The following is a 27,343-nucleotide window of genomic DNA, read 5'->3' as shown; positions in this document are numbered from 1 at the left end:
TGAGTGTCTTTGAACTGTGGTACTGGAGAAGAATCTTGAGAGTCCATTGGATAGCAAGATCAAACCAGTCAATCCTAAAGGAAATCAACTCTGAATATACACTGGAAGAACTGATGCTGAAGCTCCAATACTTTGGCCACCTGATGCGAACAGCTGACTCATTAGAAAAGACCCTGATGCTGGGAAAGATTGAAGGCAGAAGAAGGGGACAGCAGAGAATAAGATGGCTGGATGGCATCACCAACTCAACAGATACAAGTTTGAGCACATTCCAGGAGATGGTAAAGGTCAGCAAACCCCAGTGTGCTGCAGTCCACAGGGTTACAAAGAGTAGGACACAACTGAGCGACTGAACAACAGCAATGGAACAAAACAGTGATGACATTGTTCATAAAGTTCTTGGTAAAAATGAGAAATGTGTGTTTTATTAGGTTGGCCAGAAAGTTCATTCAGGCTTTTCCATAAAATCTTAACAGAAAAATCCAAACCAACTTTTTAGCCAATCCAGTATTTTTACTTAAAAACCAAAGGAAGTTTTTGGCCAACCCAGTAACACTTAAGTTATTGTGTTCTAGCTTTGAAGGATTTCAGGCATCAAACATTTACTGAAAAGTTACTATACAGGTTGAGCTAAGCACTTTGACTAGTGAACACTGTACTTTTCTTGAGAAAAGAAATGAAGACCTCCAAATTGTAAACGTTTACGGACACACGTATGGACGTAAACATTTCCATCTCAAGGACCATAATCGGGACTCTTGAAGCCCAGAACAAACTGATAACTGTGTTTACCCATTCTGAAATTCTAAGAAGTGAATAGATATAAGAGGGCAAATCCTAGGATCAATAAAAAGTGCATATGATTCTAACTTTAGTTACTACCTAGCACACAAAAACTGAAAAAATAGTAAAAGTATAATACAGACTTTATACTATGCTGAAACACTAAGACTTGAATGACAAATTACAGCCACATTTAATAAATAAAATGTATTCCATTACTCTTCAAGTTACATGTGTCAACCCCTCCAATCATTATTGCTCTTTAGCTTTTAGGTTACAAAGACACTACCAACATATTGGTATCTTCCTTCTGGCAAGATGACCCGAATGGCCCTGCCAGGCACTGGCTATGGTGGTATGATACAAAATTCCCCAATTCTATAACTAATCTAAGGCAAACATGGTACCTGCATTTCCCTGCCAATTTGGCTCTAGTTTGAATAACTTCTGGAACAGGTCTCCTACTTCCTAAAAGAAAACAGGAAAGAGATAACCCTTTTCCTTCCTTGAGATATTAGTCCACTCTAGTAGGCATCTTGCATTCATGGGGGAAGCAATTAAAGGATAAAATTTTTAGTGAGTACAGCTTGGTGATAACACAGACAGATGAGGATCCTTGGTGACTAGCTCACTTTCTAGTTATGAGAGAATGTATTTCCTTGCTATTTAAACCACCTTAAGGGGAGTTCTCTGTCATATGCAGACTAAAGACATATGCACTTTATGTGCAATACCCTATTTAATGTTCTTTACAGCAGTCAGCAATATAAGAAACTTTGTTTCCTCTCTGTCTAACCTTTCTTCCTTTCTGAAAGACTAGGATAACACCCAGCACACAGAAGGTGCTCAATGAGTACTCCTTGATGAAGGAAAGCACAAATCTTAAGACAAATATAACATGCTTGCAACTTTTAAAAAAACTCACATCTTACACAAATGATAATCTCTCTTCCTATTCTAATTTACCTTACTAAATGATGTTCAATGTGACAAAAGAAAATGATCAAAAAGCACTCCCCAAAAAGAAGAATGAAAATAATTTCCTATTTCCCACTAGATTTCAGATATTTTAGCCTGTGGCACAAAAGAAGCCTCAAATATATGTGTTAAGGAAAAGGGCATTCTAAATGTCACATCTGTACACAAGCAAGTAATTTTAAAACACAAAAACCCAGGATTTCCCTGGTGGTCTAGCGGTTAGGACTTCACACTTTCACTACAGTGGGCATGGGTTTGATCCCTGGTCATGGAACAAAGATCCCACATGCCACCATCAACCAAAACAAAACAAGCAAAAAAAGATAGATAAATGAATAAAAACACAAGAAATCAATTTGATATATTCTTTTTCAAGTAACAGTTAAACAACCTGGCCTTAATCTAAACTTCACAAAAGAAAAACCGGTGATACATCACAAAATTACTTTTCACTTCCCTTCTTCTACCAGAATACTTGGAACTAAGAAGAGTAATAGAATTCTTTTTTAGGTGATATAATTTGAATGAAAATTTTTCTGAGTTTAAGGGAGATGAAAAACAAGGGCCATAAAGAGTATCTGCAGAGTCCCCATTTCTAAATAGGCAAATCACAAGGAACAAGAGGAGTACAAGGTAGCCCTGTGCCACTGCAGACACGTCTGTGTATAGCTGATCACTGAGCCAGAGGACTCAAACGTCACAGCACGTAATAGCATGGAAGCACGCCAAGGTCTACCTGTGGGCCTCCTCATATTTTTTATGAAAGATAATATAAATACAGTAGGACTTCAGACAGGAAAACAGACAAACAATGGGTTCATAGTCTAGCAAATCTTAAATACATGTACACTAAACCCCCCAGACCAAATCTCCATGTCTTATTTTACCTAATCTTTGCCAAACTGCTATTTAGTGGATTCAAAAGAAGAAAATAAACAAAGATTGCCAGAAAGGTAAATAATATCTACTACCAAAGAACCATAAAATTCTAGCCTACCAAGTACATGAAAAGATGCTCAACATCATTAGTCATCAGGGAAGTGCAAATGAAACTATAAGAGATGCCACTTCACATCCATCAGAATGACCACAACTGGAAAAAAAAAAAAAGAGTAACAAATGTTGGTAAGGAAGTGGAAAAATGGAAACACTTATACATAATGTAGGAATATAAAATGATGCAGTCACTTGGGGAAATAATATAGCAATTTTTAAAAAGTTAAATATAAATTTACCACATAACCAGACATTCCACACATATGTATCTATCACCATGAGAAATAAAAATCTGTGTCCACACAAAGAACTACATGTGAATGTTCATAGAAGCATTAGCCATAATTGCTAGAAACTGGAAACAATCTAAATGTCCATCAGCTGGTAAATATATAGTCAAAATTTGCTGTTTTCATACAATGGAATCTACTTAGCAATAAAGAGGAACAATCTGATGATATATACTACAACATGGATGAGTCTCAAAAATAATACATAGGGACTAAAATGCTATAAAGTTGATTTATGGTGATGGCAGTACTACTGAGTAAATTTATTAAAAATCACTGAAAATTACAATGTAAAATATGCCTCAATAAAATTGTAAAAGTCACAATCAAGGTACTCAATTCATATTTTATATGTGCCAGAAATTAACATAATATTCCCATTTTGCACCTTGGCATAGCAATCTAAGATTTGACCAAGTATTCTCAGGCAGAAACAGGCTGAACTGCAAGAAGTACCCAGCTACCAGTTAACTGAGACATTAGGAATACTTATAGAATCAAAACATCTTCAGGGTCCCATCCCCATCGTTACGCATAATTCAAAAATTGCATGTCAACTAAAATATGAAGAGGTGAGAATCATTAGGTTAAAAAAAAAAAAGGAAGGATGAAAGAAAGAAAGAAATGAGGGAAGCTGAAATGTACTTTAGATTAAAAAGTAAAGAGGGAAGAAAAACAGAGACATAATGAGATCTCCTATCACCAGCATCCATGTCTCTGGATGTCAAAGGCTCAGGGAGTTTCGAGACTCTTAAGTATTATCTTTTGAAGGGAAAGGAAACCAACTCTGATCTTGTAATTTTAAATTAATCATTACATTTTGTAACTGGAAAATAAAATCTTTATCAAAAGAAGTCTACTTTAAGACATTTTCAATCTTTTACCCTTACAACAACCTTTAGGAATTGAGGGTAAAAAATAATAATGATAACCACGAAAATGCCAATATTAATTGAACATTTTCTATGTGTCAAATAAAGGACAAACATACATGATCTCATATAATCTTTATAAGAATCCTAGGAAGTAACATTATTATGCTCATTTTCCAAAAGGGAAAACTGAGGCCAAAACTGAAGAAGAGACTAATGATCCCAGATTCAGTAATTCTAACAAAGACTTGAAAGAAGGCACTTTACTAGGGAACTCCTAAATTAGGCCAACACAAAGCAGATCAAATACTGCTTTTACAAACCTAGAAATTCTGTTTGGAAAAAGTCTCCAGGAGTAATAAATAAGACGGTCATTGAAGTGAAATTAGGACATAAAAATGTGACTAGTCCCTCTATAACTTTTCTAATCAGCCTCAGTTAAAGGCACCATCCCCAAATCACTTGCCCAATATGGCTCACAACCCCTCTACTGTTTTTCCTACATTTGTCTTTTTTATAATTAATTAATTTTATTTATTTATTTATTTATTTATTTTGTCTGAGCTGGGTCTTTGTTGCAATGGGCTTCTTGTTGTCCTGGCTCCTCTTGTTGCAGAGCACAGGCTCTAGGTGTGTGGGCTTCAGTAGTTACCGTGCACGGGTTCAGCAGTTGCAACACACGAGCCCTGGAGTATGGGCTCGGGAGCTGTGGTGCTGAGGCGTCACTGCAGCATATAGAATCTTTCCAGACCAGGGATCAAATCCGTGTTCCCTGAACTGGCAGGCAGATCTTAACCACTGGGCCACCAGGGAAGTCCCCTTTCTTACATTCTTGATTATTTAACTCAGTTCAGGAACAACAAGAATGTAACAGGCTGAAAAGTGAGGTGGTCTCCAGAGTCCTCACTACTCTCAAAACACCAAGCCTATTCTCTCCACATTGCCTCTGCACTTTTTTTATGTGTATAAACCCTTGGTACTCATTACATTTCAGGAAATGTCAGATCCCCATCTCTCAACACTGTCCATCATAGTCCTCACCATCTGTATTACTGCTCTGAACAGATCTTCCACAAACTATTATGTATTTAAAGGGTGCACATCTATTAATGCATGCCATGCTGTTAGTCTGCTTGGATTGTTCAACACTTGCACCTTGACCACTCTAATAAACCATCCTTTAACAAAAAGCAAAAAAGCATAAAAATAAAGTGTGTACAACTCATTTCTCCAATGATATTAATAAATTACTGGTACAAAAAGTGTGCTAATTTTGTTTATTACCCCTTAAAGTATCTAGCAAAATGTTAGACATAGGAAATATTTAAGTTTCTAAAGTATGAATAGATTTACATTTGGGCTTTCTTCTATAACTATGTATTTACAAGCATTTGTTTGTTCTATCAATAATCTAAGACTATAAGCTCATTGTTGGAAAAGATAATAACTTCATTTTCTTCAACAGTACTATACTGGATGTTTCGATTTTGTTTTCTTAAGAATGAAGTTAAGGGAGGATGTGGCCAGGTGGCAGAGTAGGAAGACCTGGAGCTCACCAGCTCCTACAGACACATCAAATTACAACTACTCACAGAGCAACTATAAATGAGAATGACCTGAAAACTAGCAGATATCTCCCACATAAAGACATAGAGAAGGAACCACAATGAGAAGGGTAGAAGGGACAATGACAAGACCTAGTCAAGATCTAACTCACCTGAATGAGCAACCCACAAACAAGAGTATAATCACAATTACAGAGGTTCTCCCCAAAGAGCAAGGGTTCCGAGCTGCACATCAGGGTCCCCAGCCCAGGAATCCTACATCAAGAAGACAAGCCACTACAACATCTGGTTTTGAAGGCCAGAAGGGCCTGCGTGCAGGACAGCAAGAGGGCTGTGGGAAAGACTCAGCTGTTTCAGGGATGTGCAGAATCTCATACACTCAGAGACCCAGGACAGAAGCAGCAGTTTGAAAGAAGCCTGGGCTAGACCTACATACTGATCTTAGGCTCCCAAGAGGCAAGAGATCACCCTGAGGGCACCAATGCTGGTGGCAACCATTCTGAGGATGTCATTCTACCACAAGGACACTGGTGCTGGCAATGCCATTTTGGGATCCACCCGATAGACTATTAGCTCCAGGGGCTTATCTGCACACCAGCAAGCTGGCAGCAGCCCTGTGCCCCAACCAGGGTCATGCAGACAGTCTCATGGGAAGCCGACCCCAACCTCCAGCCTGACTACAGCCACTATGCAGGGCACAGTCTTGCAGCCAACCGGGCCAGAAACCAGGAATCTGCCTACCAGACTGCCCATAGTACTCTTCCCACCACAACAGAAGGAGTTACACGGTCCTTATAGGGGGCACCCTAAGAACATATAGCTCTGAAATAGGAGGGGAGCAAGCTACTGGGCCCTACAGGATGTCAACCATATAAGGCCACTTCTCCAAGATCCAGAAATATAACCAATTTACCTGATAAATACAGAAAATTTGGCAAAATGAGGAGAGAGCAAAATATGCTCTACACAAAGGAATAAGACAAAGCTTCAGAAAAATAACTAAAAGAAATGGAGGCAGGCAACTTACCTGATAAAGAGTTCTCATTAACAATCATTAAGATGCTCCATGAATGTGGGAGAAGAATTAGATGAACACAGTGAGAATTTTAGGAAAGTTAGAAAATATAAAAATAAACCGAACAGACATGAAGATAAAATACCCAGAAAAAAGAAACTGGAAGGAAAAGTATTTTAGATGATACAGAGAAGTATAATAGCAACATGGAAGACAGAGTAGTGGAAATCATCCAAGGTGAACAGGAAAAAAAAAGAATTTGAAAAAAATGAGAATATTTAAGAGACTTCTGGGACAACATCAAGCATACTAACATTCGTATTATAGGGGTACCGGAAAAAGACAGCAAAGGGCAGAGAAGTTACTTAAAGAAATAACAGGTGAAACTTCCTTAACGTAGGGAAAGAAAGAAACATTCAGTGAGAGGAAGCAAAGAATCGCAAACAAGAGGAACTTAAAGAGGTCCACACCACAACACGTTGTAATTAAAATGGCAAAAATTAAAGATAAAGAGAAAATCTTAAAAAGCAGCAAGAGAACACCCCAGACTGTCAGCTGACTCTTCAGCAGGAACTTTAGCAGGCCAGGAGGAGTGCCATGATATTCCAAGTGATGAAACAATAAAATCTACACCACAAATGTTCTACCTGCAAGGCTCTCATCCAGATTTGAAGGGGAAGAGGAAGAGTATTCCAAATGAGCAAAAGCTTCTTGAGTTCAGTACCACCAAACCAGCTTTGTAAGAAATGAATTCAAGGAATTTCTCTAAGTGGAAAAGACAGACTCCAAACAGAAACATGAAAATTCTTACATGAAAAGGCAAACAAATAGTAATAGTAGTAGATTAACAACTTAAAAGCTAGAAGGAAGGTAAAAAGGCAAAAATAGTAAAATCATTTATAGCTACAATAAATAGTTAAGGGGTATACAAACAAAAAGATGTAAAATATGACAAAAAACATTAAATAAAGGGAGGTAGAAATAAAAATGCAGGGCTGTTACAATGCATTAGAACTGCAGAGATCTTCAATTTGAAATAATCACATATATACACGCACAGGTTGTTATATATGAACCTTATGGTAACAACAAAAGAGAATCACCAGGGATTCCCTGGTGGCTTAGTGGTAAAGAGCCTGCCTACCAATGAAGGAGACACGGGTTTGATCTCTCGGCCATGAAGAGACCTCAGATGCTGTAAAACCACCCCACATGAGCCACAACTGCTAAGCCCACTTGCCACAACACCTGAAGCCTGCATGACTTAAAGCCCGTGCCCTGCAACAAGAGAAACCACTGCAACGAGAAGACCTCTCACAAAAATTAAGAGCAGACCTCACTCGCTGCAACGAGAGAAAAGTACACACAGCAGAAAAGACCAAACAGCCGAAACAAATAAATAAATCTTTTAAAATTAATTAAATTACATGATATTTTAATAGGAATATTAAAGAAAAAGGAACAAAAGAAAACCATAAAAATGACCAGAAAACAATTAACAAAATGGCAAGAACTACATATACATCAATAGTTTAAATGAAAATAAACAAACTGCTCCAATCAAAAGACAGAATGGCTGAATAGATTTAAAAAAATAAAACCTATCTGTATGTTTCCCAGGTGATGCTAGTGGTAAAGAACCTGCCTGCCAATGAAGGAGACATAATAGACGTGGGTCCAATCCCTGGGTCAGGAAGATCCCCTGTGGGAGGACATGGTAACCTACTCCAGTATTCTGGCCTGGAGAATCCCCATGGACAGAGGAGCCAAGAAGTCTACAGTCCACAGGGTCATACAGAGTTAGACACAACTAAAGCAACTTACCACACATATATGCAACCTACAAGAGACTTACTTCAGATCTAAAGATACACCCAGACTAACAGTGAAGAGATGGAAAAAATATTCCACATAAATCCAAATGAAAAGAAAGCTGGGGTGGCAGATGTATATCAGACAGGACAGACTTTAAAACAAAGATGTTATCAAGAGACAAAGACAGGCATTACCTAACGATCAAGGGATCAATCCAAGAAGATATAACAACTGTAAATGTATACACACCCAACATGCATGCCGGCATGCTAACTCACTTCAGTCATGTTTGACTCAGTAGCCCACCAAGCTCCTTGCTTCATGGGATTCTCCAGGTAAGAATACTGGAGTGGGTTGCCATGCCCTTCTCCAGGGGATCTTCCCAACCCAGGGATTGAATGTGCATCTCTAATGTCTCCTGCACTGGCTTCTTTACACTAGTGCCACCTGGGAAACCCAACACAGGAGTACACAAATAAATTAAGCCAACAGGATTACAATAATAGTAGGGGACTTTTAACACCCCATTTATATCTGCAGACAGATCATCTGGAAAAAATATCAATAAGGAAACACTAGCCTTAAATAACACATTTAACTAGATAAATTTTCTATGTATATACAGAATACGGGCTTCCCTGGTAGCTCCGATGGTGAACACAAGAGACCTGGGTTCAATCAGAACATAAGCAAAAAGCAGCAGAATACACATTCAAGTGCACAAAGAACATTCTCCAGGATATGTTGCCACAAAACAAATCTGAATAAATTTGAGATGACAGAAATCATATCAGTAGTATGAGAAGAAAAATCAATAAGAAAAAAAATGAAAAAGCACAAACACATGCAGCCTAAACAATATGCCACTGAACAACCAACAGGACACTGAAGAAATCAAAAGGAAATAAAAATCTGGAGACAAATTAAAATGAAACACAATCCAAACATGATACAATAATCCAAAGTCTATGGAACACAGCAAAAGCAGTTCTAAGAGGAAAGTTTACAGTCATACAAGCCTACTTCATGAAATAAGAAAAATCTCAAAGCAATCTAACCTTATACCCAAAGGAACCGGAAAAATTAAAATAAACAAAACCTAAAGTTAGTAGAAGGAAAGAAATAATTAATATCAGAGCAAAAATAAATAAAGACTAAAAACCAGAAAGATCAATGAAAGAGCTAGTTCTTTGAAAAGATACACAAAATTAATAACTATTTAGCTAGACTCATAAAGACAGGGCCCAAATAAACAACTGAGAAATTACAGGTGAAACCACAAAAATACAAAAGATCCTTAGAGATTACTGTGAACAAGTATACATCAACAAAATGGGCAATTTAAAATAGATGTATTCTAAGCAATATACAATCTCCAAAGACAATCAGGAAGACACATAAAATATGAAGACTGGTTACCAGTAATGAAACTGAACCAATAATTGTGAAAATTACCGACAAAGAAAAATCCAACACCAATAGGTGATATTCTATCAAACATTTAAAGAGTTAATACCAACTCACGCTATGCCAAAAAACTGAAGACAAAGGAACACTTTGGAATGCATTCTGTAAGATCGGCATCACGCTACCAAAACAGGCAAAAACACCACCCCAAAAATAAAATTACAGGCCAGTACCATTGACGAACACAGGTGCAAAAACTCTCAAAATATTAGTAAACTGAAATCAACAATGCACCAAAAGAATCATATACTGTATCAAGTAGACTTTATCCTAGAGATATATGATTAAAGATGATTTAATACTCCACAAACCAATCAATGAGATATACCACTTTAACACACTGAAGAATAAAAATGATATGATCATATCAATAGATGCACAAAAAGCTATTCATAAAATTCAATATCCATTTATGATAAAAATAAACTCTCTAGAAAGTGAGCACAATATATATATTGTGAACCTACCTCAATATAATAAGGCCATATATGACAAGCCCACAGTTATCATACTCAATGGTGAAAAGCTGAGAGCATTTCTTCTAAAATCAGGAACAAGACAATGATGTCCACTCTTGCCACTTTTATCCAACATAGTTTTGGAAGTTCTACCCACAGCAAACAGAGAAGAAAAATAAATAAAAGGAATCTAAATTGGAAAAGAAGAAGTAAAACTGTCAATGTTTGCAGAGGACATGACCATATATAGAAAATCCTTATAATGCTACCCAAAACTATCAGAATTAATTTAATACATAAACTCAGTAAAGATCTAGAATAAAAATGTAATATTCAGAAACATGCTGTGTTTCTATACACTAATAACAAACTATCAGAAAGAGAAATTGACCACATTTACAATTTCATCCAAAAGAATAAAATACCTTGGAATAAATACAACCAAAGAGGCAAAAAAACTTGTACTTTGAAAGCTATAAGACATGGATGAAAGAAACTAAAGACAACAAAAGCAAATGGAAAGAATACTATGCTTATGGGTTGGAAGAATTAATAAGGTTAAAATGATCATAAATCCTAAAGGTAATCTATAGATTCAATGCAATTCCTATCAAAATACCCATGATACTTTTCACAGAACTAGAACAAATAATTCTAAAATTTGTCTGAAAACACCCCAAACAGCCAAAACAATCTTAAGAAAGGAGAACAAAGAGGGAGGTATCATGTTCCCTGACTTTAATTTATATTACAAAGGTACAGTAATCAAAATAGTCTAGTATTAGTACAAAAAAGAAAAATACATGGGTCAATATAACTAAATAGTACAGAAATAAATCAAAACTTAAATGGTCAATTAATCTCCAACAAAAAAGGCAATGGGGAGTAGACAGTCTCTTCAATAAATGATACTGGGAAAAGTGGACAGCTACATGCAAAAGAATCCAACTGGATTGCTGTCTAATATCATGCACAAAAATAAACTCAAAACAGATTAAAGACTTAATATAATACCTGAAACCATAAAATTCCTAGAAGAAAGCATAGACCGTACGATCAAAGCAATATTTATTGGATTTCTCTCTTCAGGGAACGGCAACAAAAGCAAAAATTAACACATGGGACTACATGAAACTAAGAAGCTTTTGCACAGTGAAAACTATCAACAACTAGGAAGGCAGCCTACCAAGTGAAAGAAAGTATTTCCAAATGAACCATCCAATAAGGAGTTTCCATCCAAAATAAACAAAAAACTCATACAACTGAACATCAAAAATAAAAATGGCCAGAGTACTTGTATAGACATTGCTCCAAAGAAGACATACAGATGGCCAACAGGCATATGAAAAGGTAGTCAGCATCACTAATAACCAGGGAAACACAAATCAAAATCAGAATAAGATCTATATCATACCTGTCAGAATGGCTGTTTTCAAGAAGTTAACAAATAAGAAATATTGGTGAAGATGTAAAGAAAAACACTTGTGCACTGTTTGCAGGACTATAAACTAATACAACCACTATGGAAACCAGTATGCAGGTGCCTCAAAAAATTAAAAATACAACTACCATATGATTCACCAATTCAACTTTCTTCACACCTGAAGAAAACAAAAACAGTAACTGGAAAAATATGTGCACCTCTACATTTATTGCAGCACTGCTTACAATAGCCAACATATAAAAGCAACCTGTGTCCATTGATAGATAAAAGGATAAAGAATATGTGGTATATATACAACGAAATATGAATAGGCATAAAAAAGAATGAAACCTTACCATTTTCAACAACACGGATATATCTAGAGGATATCATGCTAAGTGAAATAAGTCAAACAGAGACTACAAATATTACATGATTTCATATGTGAAATCAAAGATAACAAAACAAACAAAATAAAGTGAAAACAGAATCAACAAACACAGAAAACAAACAGGCAATTGACACAGGTGAGCACGGTGGAAAGGGGGAGAATTAGGTGAATAGTTAAGTGATACAAACCCATAATTATGAAAAGAATAAAGTCATGGGGATGTAATACACAACATAAAGACAGTGATACTATAGTGATTCTGTGTGGGGATACGTGGCTAAAGGACTCATATAGTGATCATCTAACCATTTCATAAAGCATGCAAATGCCAAATCATTAAACACTGCTCTTAAAACAAAATATTGTACATCAACTTTTTTTTTTTAAAGGGTTTAAAGACAGAAAAATGAATTTAACGGCTTCTAGTGTGGCATTAGTAAACTACTTTTTTTTGTCCGAAATACTAAAATTATTCTATGTATTTTTATAACTAAGTATCCACTCTATTTTCTTATATTGCTGAATCAAAAGGCATTTACTAAACATTTATTTGTTCACTATAAACAGTGATGAGGCAAATGTGAAAATCCTTTGAAGAAATGCAGAACAGTAAAAGCAATTTACTTTCGTCAAAATAAGAAAATGCTAAAAGCTCTTATAAACTGCAGGGAGGCAAACTTAGCCAATATATACAAATATAAATGCAAAAGGGGGAGGCTGAGCATAAAATTGTACTTGTATGTAATGTACACATGTATGTACACAACATGGTAACAATAATGAAAAACAAAGATGAAGAGTAATTTAAAACAAAACAACAGCATTTTCTTCTACTACAATGCTTAATTTCATAACAATAAAATGTTAATAAGAAAAGAAAATGTGGGACTTCCCTGGTGGCACAGTGGTAAGAATCTGCCTGTCAATGCAGAGGACAAGGGTTTGATCCCTGGTGCGGGATGATTCCACATGTTATGGAGCAACTAAGCTCATGTGCCACAACTACTGAGCCTATGCTTTAAAGCCTGCGAGCTGCACCCACTGAGCCTGTGTGCCGCGACTACCGAAGCCTGCATACCTAGAGCCTGTGCTTTGCAACCAGAGAAGCCATCACAATGAGATGCCCGTCACTGCAATGAGAGCAGCCCCTTCTCACCACAACCAGAGAAAGCCCTCGTGAAGCAAGGAAGACTGAGTGCAGCCAAAAATAAGTAAATATAAAAAAAGAAAATGTGGAAAGAAAAGCCCAAATCTGTATACATTTTATAAACGTCCATAACCAAAACATTTCATACCTGTAAACATGGCGTGAAAGTAAGGACTACAGGCAGCCAGCACCACTCTATGAGCAGAAATTTCCATGTCTTCGGCCACAATCGTGACATCACACAGCAAATTCTGACTGTTTATGAGAGAGAGAAAAAATTTAAATGATAACAACAATAAATGTACTGAACATCCTATGCAAAACCTTTACAGTGAAGCCCCAATTTTCTGAAGACTTAACTAAAAACTGCCATCCTTAAAAATGAGTTCCCAAACATGAAGCACAAATAAAACAGCCATGACATAGGCCAACATGCCTTTGCCCTCACTCAGAATTTTGCTTGTGTTATCTCAACCTAATGAAAGTTACTGGCAGCAAATTATCAATGGAGTAGGAAGGGGAAGTTGTTTATATTAAGAACTGCATCAGCAGAAGTGGCAGATGGTGGTATGACACTAAGACAAGACAAAATAAAACACACACAGAAAACTAAATTGGGTCAAAGTACCAAAACTATACAGACACAGGAAATGTCCTGGGTCATGAAGCAAAGGTAGAGTTATATTCAACTACTTGCTACATGAAAGGCATTTGAGCATTTGAAGTTTAACTTAATGAGAACATTTTCCAGTGCAAAACATCTCATTCTTCAATGTCAGAAAATATTATCACACATAAAATTAAAAAGAATTTTGTTACCTTAAAAGTTATTCAGTACATATAATTACACTTCTAGTTCTAAAATATCCATTTTAATGGATATGCATTTTAATGCATTCAAAAACATGCAGTAAACACTTTTCACAAGCTATATAAGCTGCTAGATGAAACGCTCCAGCTAAATAAGAATGTCACTGAGTATCTTTTTGGGGTAAAACTTTGCTGGCACTAATTTCAGAAAAAAGAAGAGGACTCCACCAACCTTACTGGCAATCACGTCACTAATGACTGAAACAAGGTGTGATGAGCCGAAAGTCCTTTCTGCACCTCAAATATCCTGACACTGAATTCATGAGTATAGTGTACCTAGGTGACACTAGGCCTCCTGCTAAACTATCCCCATTCCCCACAAGGGTGCCTACCAGCTTCTGCAATTTCTAATAGCTTACAAGAAACATTTTCACAGGAGCTTAACCCAGTCGTTGAGTGTTCCATTTCCCACACCACTTTCAAACTTCTTTCTGTGCTGTGCTGTGCGCGCTCAGTCGATTTAGTCATTTTCAACTCTTTGCAACCCTATGGACTGTAGCCCACCAGGCTCCTCTGAATATGGGATTATCTCAGCAAGAATAGTGGAGTGGGTTGCCATTTCCTCCTCCAGGGGATCTTTCCAATCCAGGGATCTAACCTGCGTCTCCTACGGTTCCTGAATTGGCAGGTGGATTCTTTACCACTGAGCCACCTGGGAAGCCCTATTTCTGTGGAGTTCACACCAAAACTTCTGAAGATCCTACTGGTACTCACATTCCCTCCAAGTCTAGAAGAAACTGTAAGAAAAGGGGCCAACCCAGCCACAGTGAGGACAGCATCCCAGAGATAAGCTCACTGTGCCCTGTAAGCTGAAGCATGGGTTATGATGAGACATAACCTGTTAGGCTCCAGATGCGGCACATCACTCTCTGAAATTCCTCCAGATCAATGTGGAAAACTGACAAAGTCCACAGTACACTCTGAGCAGTTGAAACCACTCTGCAATTCTATGAATTCCATGGGTTCTCAAGTAAGCAGGAGGAAGTCAGTGGTTTTTCAGGAAGATGTTATGCGGGAGCTCCATCCACATGTATAATTTCACTTAGACCTTATCAACATCTTATGCTGCTGCTGCTGCTAACTCACGTCCAACTCTTAGCGACCCCATGGACTACAGCCTACCAGGCTCCTCTGTCCATGGGATTTTCCAGGCAAGAGTACTGGAGTGGGCTGCCATTGCCTTCTCTAATCAATATCTTATGAGGTTCATGTTATTGTAATTTCTACCCTTAAAATGTATAGCTGGGGAAACCAAGATAAAGATGAATAAGCAGTCTAAAGTCACCACTAGTGGCAATGCCAGGATTCAAATCTAAGGAGTCTGGTTTACAAAACCATCTAAAGTTATGTGATTTTAAGACGTGTTAAAGCTTGAATAAAACAGGGAATAGAAAGTATAAACAACAGCCATTTTTTATTAGACATACTGTACACCAGATACGATGCAGAATTCTTACGTATAGTTTACAAAAGGCCCAGTTTTAGTGGGTTTTTAGCACTACCACTACAAAAATAGTTAGAGAAGTCAAATTCAACAAAGCACTGAAAGATCTTCTCTGCCCTTAAGGAGACTAGCAGAAAGGTCTGACAATGCAAGGATTACAGAACAAAGTAGAAAGTGCCAGAGGGAAGACGCTAGGAGAACAGGAGAGCATCTAAATCAGACTCGGGGTCAGAAAAGGCACCCTGCAGCTACTGTACTTAGCTGAGTTCTAATCACAGATAAGTGTTACCTGGATGGAGAGGAGCAAGAGAATCTCACACAGAGAGAAGAGCAGAGGCTACTGGATGGAGACCTTAAGTAGCAAAGTACTACGGGGAGTGTGGCACAAAAAGAGCATGTGAGAAGAGGGATGCTGGGGTGAGCAGAGCCATCCAGGTTTCCCACCATAACCATCTCCACACAGCTCAAACGTGAGTCAACTGCATCTTTATGTCTCTTTTCCTTTTGTCAATAATCCTTCCTAGTGCTCTAGTTTCAAGATGGAACTTAAATGGAATTACACTGAACACCTCAAAATCCCGTAATTACACTCAGCTTCAATTATAATTACTCATTGATCCAAACCTTTTATCACATAATTATCTTGGCCTTACTGGCTACTGGTAAGATAATTAATATAAGTTAGTTGCTCAGTTGTGTCCAACTTTTCAACCCAATGGAGTATAGCCCACCAGGCTCCCCTGTCCATGGAATTCTTCAGAAAAAATACTGGAGTGGATAGCCATTCCCTTTTCCAGGGGATCTTCCTGACCCAGGGATCAAACTGAGTCTCCTGCATGGCAGGCAGATACATTACCATCAGAGCCACCAAGGTATAATAGTAGCTTATTAGCTGATGTTAATTAACTAATAAGATAAAAACAAAGGCAAACCAGTATGAAGTCACACCCTGGGATAGGTCACATGGAGTGTAATGCCACATTATAGATCAAAGACATGCTTAGTTTTAGTATTCAATTCCAGCAATAACATATTTTTAAAACAGTACTTGCAGACAAGAGAGATTTGACCAATCTTCCTATCATTCAGCCAGTTTGTGTCTACTGAATGTAGACACATTCTTATCTTTTCAAGTGTGCATGCTCACAAGAAGCTGAATGACTTTGGATGAGGAGAAGAGAGCTACAAATAAAATCCAGCAATAAAAATAACAGAAATTTGTTTTAGCCATCCATACCCAAAGTATACATGGTGAGTTTATATTTCTACTATGAGAAATGCTGGACTGGAAGAAACACAAGCTGGAATCAAGATTACCCGGAGAAATATCAATAACCTCAGATATGCAGATGACACCACCTTTATGGCAGAAAGTGAAGAGGAACTAAAAAGCCTCTTGATGAAAGTGAAAGTGGAGAGTGAAAAAGTTGGCTTAAAGCTCAACATTCAGAAAACGAAGATCATGGCATCCGGTCCCATCACTTCATGGGAAATAGATGGGGAAACAGTGGAAACAGTGTCAGACTTTATTTTTCTGGGCTCCAAAATCACTGCAGATGGTGACTGCAGCAATGAAATTAAATGATGCTTACTCCTTGGAAGGAAAGTTATGACGAACCTAGATAGCATATTGAAAAGCAGAGACATTACTTTGCCAACAAAGGTTCGTCTAGTCAAGGCTATGGTTTTTCCTGTGGGCATGTATGGATGTGAAAGTTGGACTGTGAAGAAAGCTGAACGCCGAAGAATTGATGCTTTTGAACTGTGGTGTTGGAGAAGACTCTTGAGAGTCCCTTGGATTGCAAGGAGATCCAACCAGTCCATTCTGAAGAAGATCAGCCCTGGGATTTCTTTGGAAGGAATGATGCTAAAGCTGAAACTCCAGTACTTTGGCCACCTCATGCGAAGGGTTGACTCATTGGAAAAGACTCTGATGCTGGGAGGGACTGGGGGCAGGAGGAGAAGGGGACGACAGAGGATGAGATGGCTGGATGGCATGACTGACTCGATGGACGTGAGTCTGAGCAAACTCCGGGAGTTGGTGATGGACAGGAAGGCCTGGCGTGCTGCGATTCATGGGGTCACAAAGAATCAGACATGACTGAGCAACTGATCTGATCTGATCTGATCTGATGTGAAATCTAATGAGGCAATTGACTAAAAAAATTAAAGTCTTTCAGAATGAAGGTATAAATAAAGTTGCTAATTAGTAAAATCTGCACTTATTCACTCATTCATCAAATATCTAAAGTGCATACAGGGCACCAAGGACAATGTCAGTTAATTAACTAGTAAGATAAAAACAAAGGCAAACCAGTACGAAGTCACACCTTGGGATAGGTCACATGGAGTGTCATGCCACGTTATAGACCAAAGACATGCTTAGTTTTAGTATTCAATTCCAGCAATAACATATTTACCACATGTTCACCACAATAAATAAGACAATGCCCATGATAGTAAGGAATCTACCCTGGAGGCTGGGAAAGAGACAAGCTAACAGACACTTACAAAATGAAATGACAACTATTAGGGCAAGTGTGGGAGGTTGGAGTACACAGCACACAAGCCAAGCCCTAACATTCAGGAAAGCTTCGGAAAGAGAATAACTTCTAAGGGCTCATGTCTGGAGAAGAACAGGGGTTACACAGGCCTCATATAAAACTCAAATGATACAGAAAAAAGATAGACACTCATCTCCCAAGTGAAACATCGTAACAAACGGTCCTTCTCAGGAAAAAACTCCTTTGAAAATAAATCATACCCAAATATATCAACACACTCTTGGGTTTTCAGGTATCAAAGGAGTGAATTCCTAAGACTGGAAAACCCTATTGTTTCTATATATATATAGAGAAGCCTTCCTTACACTGGGAAGGCATTCCAAGACCTCCAGTGGATCCCTAAAACCGCAGATGGCGCTGAAACCTGTATGTACTGTTATTTCCCATACATATATACCCATGATAGAGTTTAATTGATAAATTAAGCATAGTAAGAGATTAACAACAGTGATAATAAAACAGAACAATAACTATACTGTAATAACAGTTATGTGAATGTACTCTCGCTCTTCCAAAATACCTTACTATACAAATTTAATGTGTTTTCCATCTTAACTGAGCAGTTATCATGCCCTGTGGCTATAACTTTCACAGTTTGAGGTGTGACAGCAAAATTAGCACAAATTTCTTTTTCGTTTTTCACAATTTCACAAATGGAAGGTTTATTCTTACCACAGATCTTAGCAACCTCAGCATACGATTTTTTTTCTTAAGAACATTTACACTTTTCACTTAAAGCTTTGGCATTTCTGAATTGCCAGGATCACTTCTCCTGCACTTGGGGCCATTATGAAGTAAAATAAGGGTCACTTGAACATAAGCACTGCAACAATCAACCTAACAACCAAGAGAGCTGCTGAGTGACGAATGGCTGAGACACACTGGGCAGAGGGGTGAGTCCCATTTCAAGCTGGAGCAGGCAGGACAATACCATCACACAACCAGAACAGTGCTCAACTTAAAACTTATGAATTTTGTTTCTGGAATCTTCTATTTAATATTTTCAGACTATAGTTGACCACGGTAACCAAAACCTTGGATAAGAGTGGACTAATGTATATCTTCTTAAAGTTAGAATGTGCCATTAGGCTCTGAGGTATCTAAAATAATTGGTAGTTTCAGGAAACAAGAATTTACTTTCGACTGGAGGTGGGGGTGGTGGAGAGATTACATAGCATCTGTCCACCTTTCTTCCTCAGGTGCACAGGAAGAGGCAGACTCAGAGCTGGTTAAGCTGCTTCATCAAATGCTGGCTGCTTAGCACAAGAGGAGGTGAGATAGAAAAACAAGCTGTTTTAATTAAATCAGTCATATTTAACCAAACCTCCTATAACTGATAATGTCGTTCAACAGACAAGCGAGATGTAACCTAGCTAAAATGTCAATAATCTTGAAGAGCAACACAACTCCATAACAAGTGGTAGCACCATCAACTTTTTCTCCTTAAAACAACGATGGTTAGAATGGGAATTTCTGTAGCAGTGAAGCACAAGGAAAACCTAGCTGCTGGTTCACCACCACATTCAGAGTCCTGAAAAACAGCAGAGATTGTACCTGCTGAGATTTCAAAGCAAAATAAGAAAGGGTGATGGCCAACTATGGTCAATGATTTAGAAAGTGCCTTAAACAAGAACAGGATCCCAGAATAGAGAATTTCACATAGAAACATGTCACAAGAAGATGTGGCAAGAAGCACATTACTGAGTATTTGTAGAGAAGGGAAGGTAAAGAATCCAGATTTAAGGACTTCTAAGAATACTTGGTCATAGTTAAGAGAGAAAAAAAAAAAAACACCAATAATTGGAAATAAAGTGAAAGAAGATATGAGCAACAGGGAAAAGATAATAGGGATGAAGCAAAGTGGAAACATGAGGATTTTACAGAGAGGAAACAGTAATGGTAGAAGTGAGTTCTGAACACGTGTGATGAAAAAACAACGTGCAGAAAAAGGAAAATATGTACAAGGAAAACATCTTCATTAAAAATTATTTTAAAAATCTGATGAAATAAAATATGAGCTAGATATCCTTGCTGTTACTGTTGATGCTGTTCAGTCACTAAGCTGTACCCAACTCTTTGCAACCCCATAGACGGTAGCACACCAGGCTCCTCTGTCCTCCATTATCTCTGGGAGTTTGCTCAAATTCCTGTTCACTGAGTCAGTGATACTATCTAACCTTCTCATTCTCTGCTGCCCCTTTCCTTTTGCCTTCAACATTTCCCAGCATCAGGGTCTTTTCCAATCTGAGTACACCTCATTGGAAAATGAGGAGTGAAGAGCAATTAGTAATAGCTCCAGAAAAGATGAAGCAGCTGGCCAAAGCAGAAATAACACTCAGCTGTGGATGGGCCTGGTGGTGAAAGGAAAGTTGATGCTATAAAGAACAATACTGTATAAGAACCTGGAATGTTAGGTCCATGAATCAAGGTCCATAAATTGGACATGGTCAAACAGGAAATGCCAAGAGTGAACACTGATATCTTAGAAACCAGTGAACTGAAATGGATGGGAAAAAGCAAATTTAATTCAGATGACCATTGTATCTACTACTGGGAGCAAGAAATGGAGCAGCCCTTGTAGTCAAAAGGAGAGTATGAAATGCAGTACTTGAGTGCAATCTCAAAAATGACAGAATTACCTTGGTTCATTTCCAAGGCAATCATTCAGCATCACAGTAATCCAAGTCTGTGTCCCAACCACTGATGCTGAAGAAGCTGAAGCTGACTGGTTCTATGAAGACTTACAATGCCTTCTAGAACTCACACCAAAAAATATGTGCTTTTCATCTTAGGGGATTGGTATACAAAAGTAGGAAGTCAAGAGATAACCAGAACAGGCAAGTTTGACCTCAGAGTACAAAATGAAGCAAAGCAAAAGCTAACACAGTTTTGTTAAGAGAACATGCTGGTCATAGCAAATACCTTCTTCCAACAACTCAAGAGATGACTACACATGGACATCACCAGATGGTTAATACTGAAATCAGACTGACTCTACTCTTTGCAACTGAAGATGGAGAACCTCTATACAGTCTGCAAAAAGAAGACCTGGGGTCAGATCGTGAGGTCCTTATTGCAAAATTCAGATTTAAGTTGAAGAAAGTTGGGAAAACCACTTGGGTATTCAAATATGACCTAAATCAAATCCCTTATGATTGTACAGTAGAGTTAATGAATAGATTCAAGGGATTAGATCTGGTAGACAGAGTGCCTGAAGAACTGTGGACAGAGGTTCATAATATTGTACAGGAAGCAGTGTCCAAAACCATCCCAAAGAAAAAGAAATCCAAGAAGGCAGAGTGGTTGTTTAAGAAGTCTTTATACAGATAGCTGAGAAAAAAAGTGAAAGTCAAGGAGAAAGGGAAGGATATTCCTAACTGAATGCAGAGTTCTAGAGAATAGCAAGGAGAAATAAAAAGACCTTCTTAGCGAACAATGCAAAGAAATAGAGGAAAACAATGCGGAAGATGAGAGATCTCAAGAAAATTGGAAATATCAAGGGAACATTCATATAAGAATGGGCACAATAAATGATAGAAATAGTAAGGGAACTATCAAGCAGAAGAGAATAAGAAGTGGTGATAGATACACAGAAGAACTATACAAAAAATGTCTTAATGACATGGGTGACCACTATGGTGTGGTCACTCACCTAGAACTGAACATCCTGAAGTATGAAGTCAAGCGGGCCTTAGGAAGCATTACTATAAAGCTAGCTGAGGTGACAGAATTCCAGCTGAGCTATTTAAAATCCCAAGAGTTGATACTGTTAAAGTGCTGTACTCAGTGTATCAGCAGATTTGGAAAGCTCAGCAGTGGCCTCAGGACTGGAAAAGTTCAGCTTTCATTTCAATCACAAAGAAGGACAATGGCAAAGAATGTCCCAACTACTGTATAACTGTGCTCATTTCACATGCTAGCAAGGTTATGCTCAAAATCCTTCAAGCTAAACTTCAACAGTACTTGAAATGAGAAATTCCAGATGAACAAGCTGGGTTTAGAAAAGGCAGAGGAACTAGAGATTAAATTGCCAACATTTGTTGAATCATGGAGAAATCAAGGGAATTCCAGAAAAACATCTGCTTCTGTTTTATTGACTATGCCAAAGCCTTTGACTGTGGATCACAACAAACTGTGTGACATTCTTAAAGAGATGGGAGTACCAGACCAACTTACCTGTCTCCCGAGAAACCTGTATGTAGACAAAAAATAACAGTTGGAACCGGACATGGAACCACTGACTGATTTAAAATTGGGAAAGGAGTATGAGAAGACTGTATATTGTCACTCTGCTTATTTAACTTATATGCAGAATGCATTACATGAAATCCCAGACTGGAAGAAGCATAAGCTGGAATCAAGATTGCCAGGAGAAATATCAACAATCTCAGATAGGCAGATGATACCACTCTAAAGGCAGAAAGTGAAGCGAAACTTAAGAACCTCTTGATGAAGGACAAAAAGGAGAGTGAAAAAGCTGGCTTGAAGCTCAGCATTCAAAAAAATAAGATCATGGTATCTGGGCCCATTATTTCATGGCATTTCCTTCCTCCTCATACCACACACCTTCTGATTTGGGGAGGCTCATCTTCTACTGTCATATCTTTTTGTCTTTTCATACTGTTCATGGGGTTCTCCTGGCAAGAATACTAGAGTGTTTTGCTACTACCTCCTCCAGTGGACCACGATTTGTCAGAACTCTTCACTATGAGCCGTTTATCTTAGGTAGCCCTGCAGAGCATGACTCATAGCTTCACTGAGTTACCTAAGCCCCTTCACCACAACAAAGTTGTGTTCCATGAAGAGGTGATCAGTTCAGTTCAGTTCAGTCGCTCAGTCGTGTCCAACTCTTTGTGACCCCATGAATCGCAGCACCCCAGGCCTTCCTGTCCATCACCAACTCCCGGAGTTCACTCAAACTCACGTCCATCGAGTCGGTGATGCCATCCAGCCATCTCATCCTCTGTCGTCCCCTTCTCCTCCTGCCCCCAATTCCTCCCAGCATCAGAGTCTTTTCCAATGAGTCAACTCTTCGCAAGAGGTGGCCAAAGTACTGGAGTTTCAGCTTTAGCATCATTCCTTCCAAAGAACACCCGGGGCTGATCTCCTTTAGAATGGACTGGTTGGATCTTCTTGCAGTCCAAGGGATTCTCAAGAGTCTTCTCCAACACCACAGTTCAAAAGCATCAATTCTTCGGCGCTCAGCTTTCTTCACAGTCCAACCTCACATCCATACATGACCACTGGAAAAACCACAGACTTGACTAGATGGACCTTTGTTGGCAAAGTAATGTCTCTGCTTTTTAATATGCTATCTAGGTTCGTCATAACTTTTCTTCCAAGGAGTAAGCATCTTTTAATTTCATGGGTGCAGTCACCATCTGCAGTGATTTTGGAGCCCCCAAAAATAGTCTGACACTGTTTCCACTGTTTGCTCATCTATTTCCCATGAAGTGATGGAACCAGATGCCATGATCTTCGTTTTCTGAATGTTGAGCTTTAAGCCAACTTTTTCACTCTCCTCTTTCACTAAGGGGTGATACTCTTAGCTATAATTCAAATGAGAAACATCAAGGTAAGATCTTCCAGTTTTCTGACTTTCAGGAGGGGAATCTGAAGGCAAACTCTGAAGCGTGCTAGTGGGAAATCAGCAATGCCACAAAACAGAAGAGAAAAACAGAAGCAAGTTCACTTACTACCATCCATTCTTCACATCTTTGAAATGTTTAATGATTCTATCCATGGTCAATAAATACCACCTAATAGGAAATCTATCACAAGTGCTTAAGATACACTGTAGAAGATTATAAGCTAACTTGAGACTGTTAGCTTCAAAATGTCTCTTAAATTTTCTTAAATAAATGAGTTTGCTTGAGTTAGGGCTCTTCCCAACTACTCTATCCTTCAAGGAATGTTTTATATTCTACTTTAGTACAACAAGAAAACAAAAGAAGCTGATAATGTTTTACTATAGAAACATATGTATATACACACACACATATAAGTTAGGAATTAAAAAAAAAATTCACACCCTGTGCAATTTCCTAAAACCTTTTAAAAAACAGTAATATGCAATATAAAGCTATGAAGTGAAAGAAAGCCAGCCTCATTTCAGTTTATTGTTTAATTCACTTGTGACCTAAGAAACAAAGTACAAATAACCAAAGAAGAGCCAAAACTCAGTGTTTTCATAGATGCAAAACAGATACAATCTTAGTAGTGATCTGTGTCCAGGATGTCTCAAGTCCTAAGGGAAAACTACAACAAGCAATCCCTTAAGACAGACCTCAGGCTCTTATGTTTATCCTATCTTCTAGAATGTAAAACTGTTATAACTGAACAATTAAATATTTACAACTTCTGTGTGATATACAGGCAAACATTCAAACTTCTTCAATGATTTACTAAAAAGTTTCAACTCCTAAATGTAACTTAAGGATCAATATTTGTTGCTGTTATTTAGTCACCAAGTCATGTCCAACTCTTTTGAGACCCCAAGGACTATAGCTCACCTGGCTCTTCTCTCCATGAGATTTCCCAGGCAAGAATACTGTAGTATATTACCATTTCCTCCACCAATGGATCTTCTTGATTCAATGATTAAAGCCACATCTCCTACTTAGCAGGTGGATTCTTTACCACTGAGCAACCACAGAGGCCCAAGGATCTATATTAGCTTCCTTCTCAACAAATAATAGGTTGGCTCCCACTAATACTCTTTGAAACTTTTAAAATTCAAGTCCAGTCTTATCCCATATCCTAGAAGACAGTTGGGAGAAGGCAATGGCAGCCCACTCCACTACTCTTGCCTGGAAAATCCCATGGGCAGAGGAGCCTGGTAGGCTGCAGTCTATGGGGTCACTAAGAGTCAGACATGACTGAGTGGCTTCATTTTCATTTTTCACTTTCATGCACTGGAGAAGGAAATGACAACCCACTCCACCGTTCTTGCCTGGAGAATCCCAGAGACGGGGGAGCCTGGTGGGCTGCCGTCTATGGGGTTGCACAGAGTCGGACACGACAGAAGTGACTTAGCAGCAGCAGCAGCAGCAGCAGAAGACAGTCATTTTTGCTTTCTTTATTTTAAATGCAAAACGTTAAATCCAAGAGTTCTCTTCTGGTTACCTCAAAAAGCTCACAGTGTAATGTCCTCAAGTAAAGGTGTACTGGGGATACAGCCTGTTTCTCTGTCTACTTTGTAGGCCCAATACACTCTGTTGCATATGTTAAGCACTCTGTAAAGGTTACTGCTTTGCTTTTGAAAATGTTAGTGTGTTAGTGCTTTGAAAAACTCCTCCCTTTGCCAAGCCACGTCTAGGAAATATACAGAGCTGACTTCCCCACCAGAGATGTGTTTTTGTACCAGACTCGCTCCGGTACTCTTGCCTGGAAAATCCCATGGATGGAGGAGCCTGGTGGGCTGCAGTCCATGGGGTCGCTAAGAGTCAGACACGACTGAGTGACTTCACTTTCACTTTTCCCTTTCATGCATTGGAGAAGGAAATGGCAACCCACTCCAGTGTTCTTGCCTGGAGAATCCCAGGGACAGGGGAGTCTGGTGGGCTGCCGTCTATGGGATCGCACAGAGTCAGACACGACTGAAGCGACTTAGCAGCAGCATCTTTCACTACACTGAAAGGTTGTTCCTCTGACATCACTAGCTTTACAATGCTACACCCTTTCTCAGAAACCTTCACTGATTCCCACTGCCCTGGGAATTAAGTCCCAATAAATCATCATTTAAGCCTACCATAATTTTGACCTTTTCTACAGACTCCCCAACATGAACTATTTTGATGCACGTTACCAAACAAGATACATTTGGCCCGTCCCTAGTTTGTGCAATTATCTAGACCAGGAACTGCCTTTCGTCTCCAGTACTTTTTATGAATCCTACTGCACCCCTATCAGGCCCAGCTAAAATCACTTCTGTGAATTTCTCTTGTGAGAACCCTCTTCAGAACCCACATTTTGCACACAATCTTCCACCACCTAATTCTCTTCTCTACATCTCCTGCACAAAGGGCATGGGCAATGTCAGACACTGGCTCTGCTGGCTCCCACACAGCCTTCCAGACATGCTAGCTGACTTCAAAGGAGAACTAGATATCTATAAGTACTTATTGAATACACTGTTTAGAAGTGACCTCAGGGTTTTTAAACAAAATAATTTTGAGTTATTCAAGCTCATATTGAGATAGGACATAGAGCTATATCTGGGCCTCTGAAGTAAAAGAAATGAAAAACTAGTTTAAAGAAAAGGTAACACTTCACTTTTATAAGCTTAAATCATAATTCTTAACTTAAATTAAAATTCTATAACTTACTCCTGGTCCTTCTATTTCCACAACCATACCTTACGCCAAGTATAATTAGAAGAATAGTGAGGTGACTTTTACTTCTAAAACTTCACTTTCATCAGTCAAATGTTCATAAAAACACCCCAGTGTACAGCTGATATTCTACCCATTAGAAGTGACAGCCCAAAAGCAGAATGGTGAGAACAAGAAGCTCTCCCTTCCCAGAAGTCAGGAAACTACTCTCAGCTACCCATTTCTGGCAGCAGGAAGTTGATGCAAGAATAGGAAATAACTAAAGATTTTCAGCTGTACAAGCAATAGACCTCTTTAGAGTTTTTTAAAGAATTACATAAAATTGGCAATAAGGGGTAAAAGAAAAGGGAATGACATTTTTTAAAAAAAAATTTCTAACGAGCCCCAAAGAGAGTTCATTTTTTAAAACACTAGTGGTCAGTGATTTCATTTAAACAATCCTTGTTGTGGACCTGGCAGTGAAGATTCAGCTATTCAAAGCTTATCTTTCTTTCTGAAAACCAGTACCAACTATTAGCCTGCTTATATGCTAGCTACTGAAATGGTACAACACAAAGAACCAAAGCAGACTGTCCACAGCCACACAATTCACGGCCAAAATGGGACAAACAGTTGAATGAAGGGTAAAGCTAAATAATCCTTGAAAGAGACAAGGGCACCATACAACCTGCAGGGAAACAGGAGAAAAACCTCATAGGCTAAGAAAATGTCAGGGAAGCAATGAAACTTAGACTACATTCCATCCACTCCCCTCATAGTTATGGCTCAAAGAGGTAAAACAACTGGCAAGGCCAAAGACTTCGTCCCAAAACTTGGGTCATCTTCCTCCGGGGAAGGTGAGCTAGTGTGGCCTTCCCAGTAGTTAAGCAAGTCAGACCTTCATCAGCAGGGGCCTACACATACATAAGTGAAAAACCAGGCTACCAATTCCA

At 38.5% G+C, this 27,343-nt stretch overlaps 1 protein-coding gene across 3 annotated transcripts in view; it reads right to left on the bottom strand.

The window, feature by feature from the left end:
- Nucleotides 1-27,343, bottom strand: part of KLHL2 (kelch-like family member 2) — a 164,774-nt gene that overhangs the window by 116,651 nt on the left and 20,780 nt on the right. For all 3 annotated transcript variants that reach the window (XM_010838661.1, XM_010838662.1, XM_010838663.1), the window contains one exon: nucleotides 13,349-13,455. In XM_010838661.1, the coding sequence (XP_010836963.1) occupies nucleotides 13,349-13,455 (107 nt within the window). The remainder of the gene's footprint in view (nucleotides 1-13,348; nucleotides 13,456-27,343) is intronic.

The sequence above is a fragment of the Bison bison genome, unplaced genomic scaffold (genome assembly GCF_000754665.1).
Source record: "Bison bison bison isolate TAMUID 2011002044 unplaced genomic scaffold, Bison_UMD1.0 scf7180017864103, whole genome shotgun sequence".
Classification (NCBI taxonomy): domain Eukaryota; kingdom Metazoa; phylum Chordata; class Mammalia; order Artiodactyla; family Bovidae; genus Bison; species Bison bison.
Note: the sequence above shows the minus strand (reverse complement) of the source record. Positions and strands in the feature narration are given on the sequence as shown.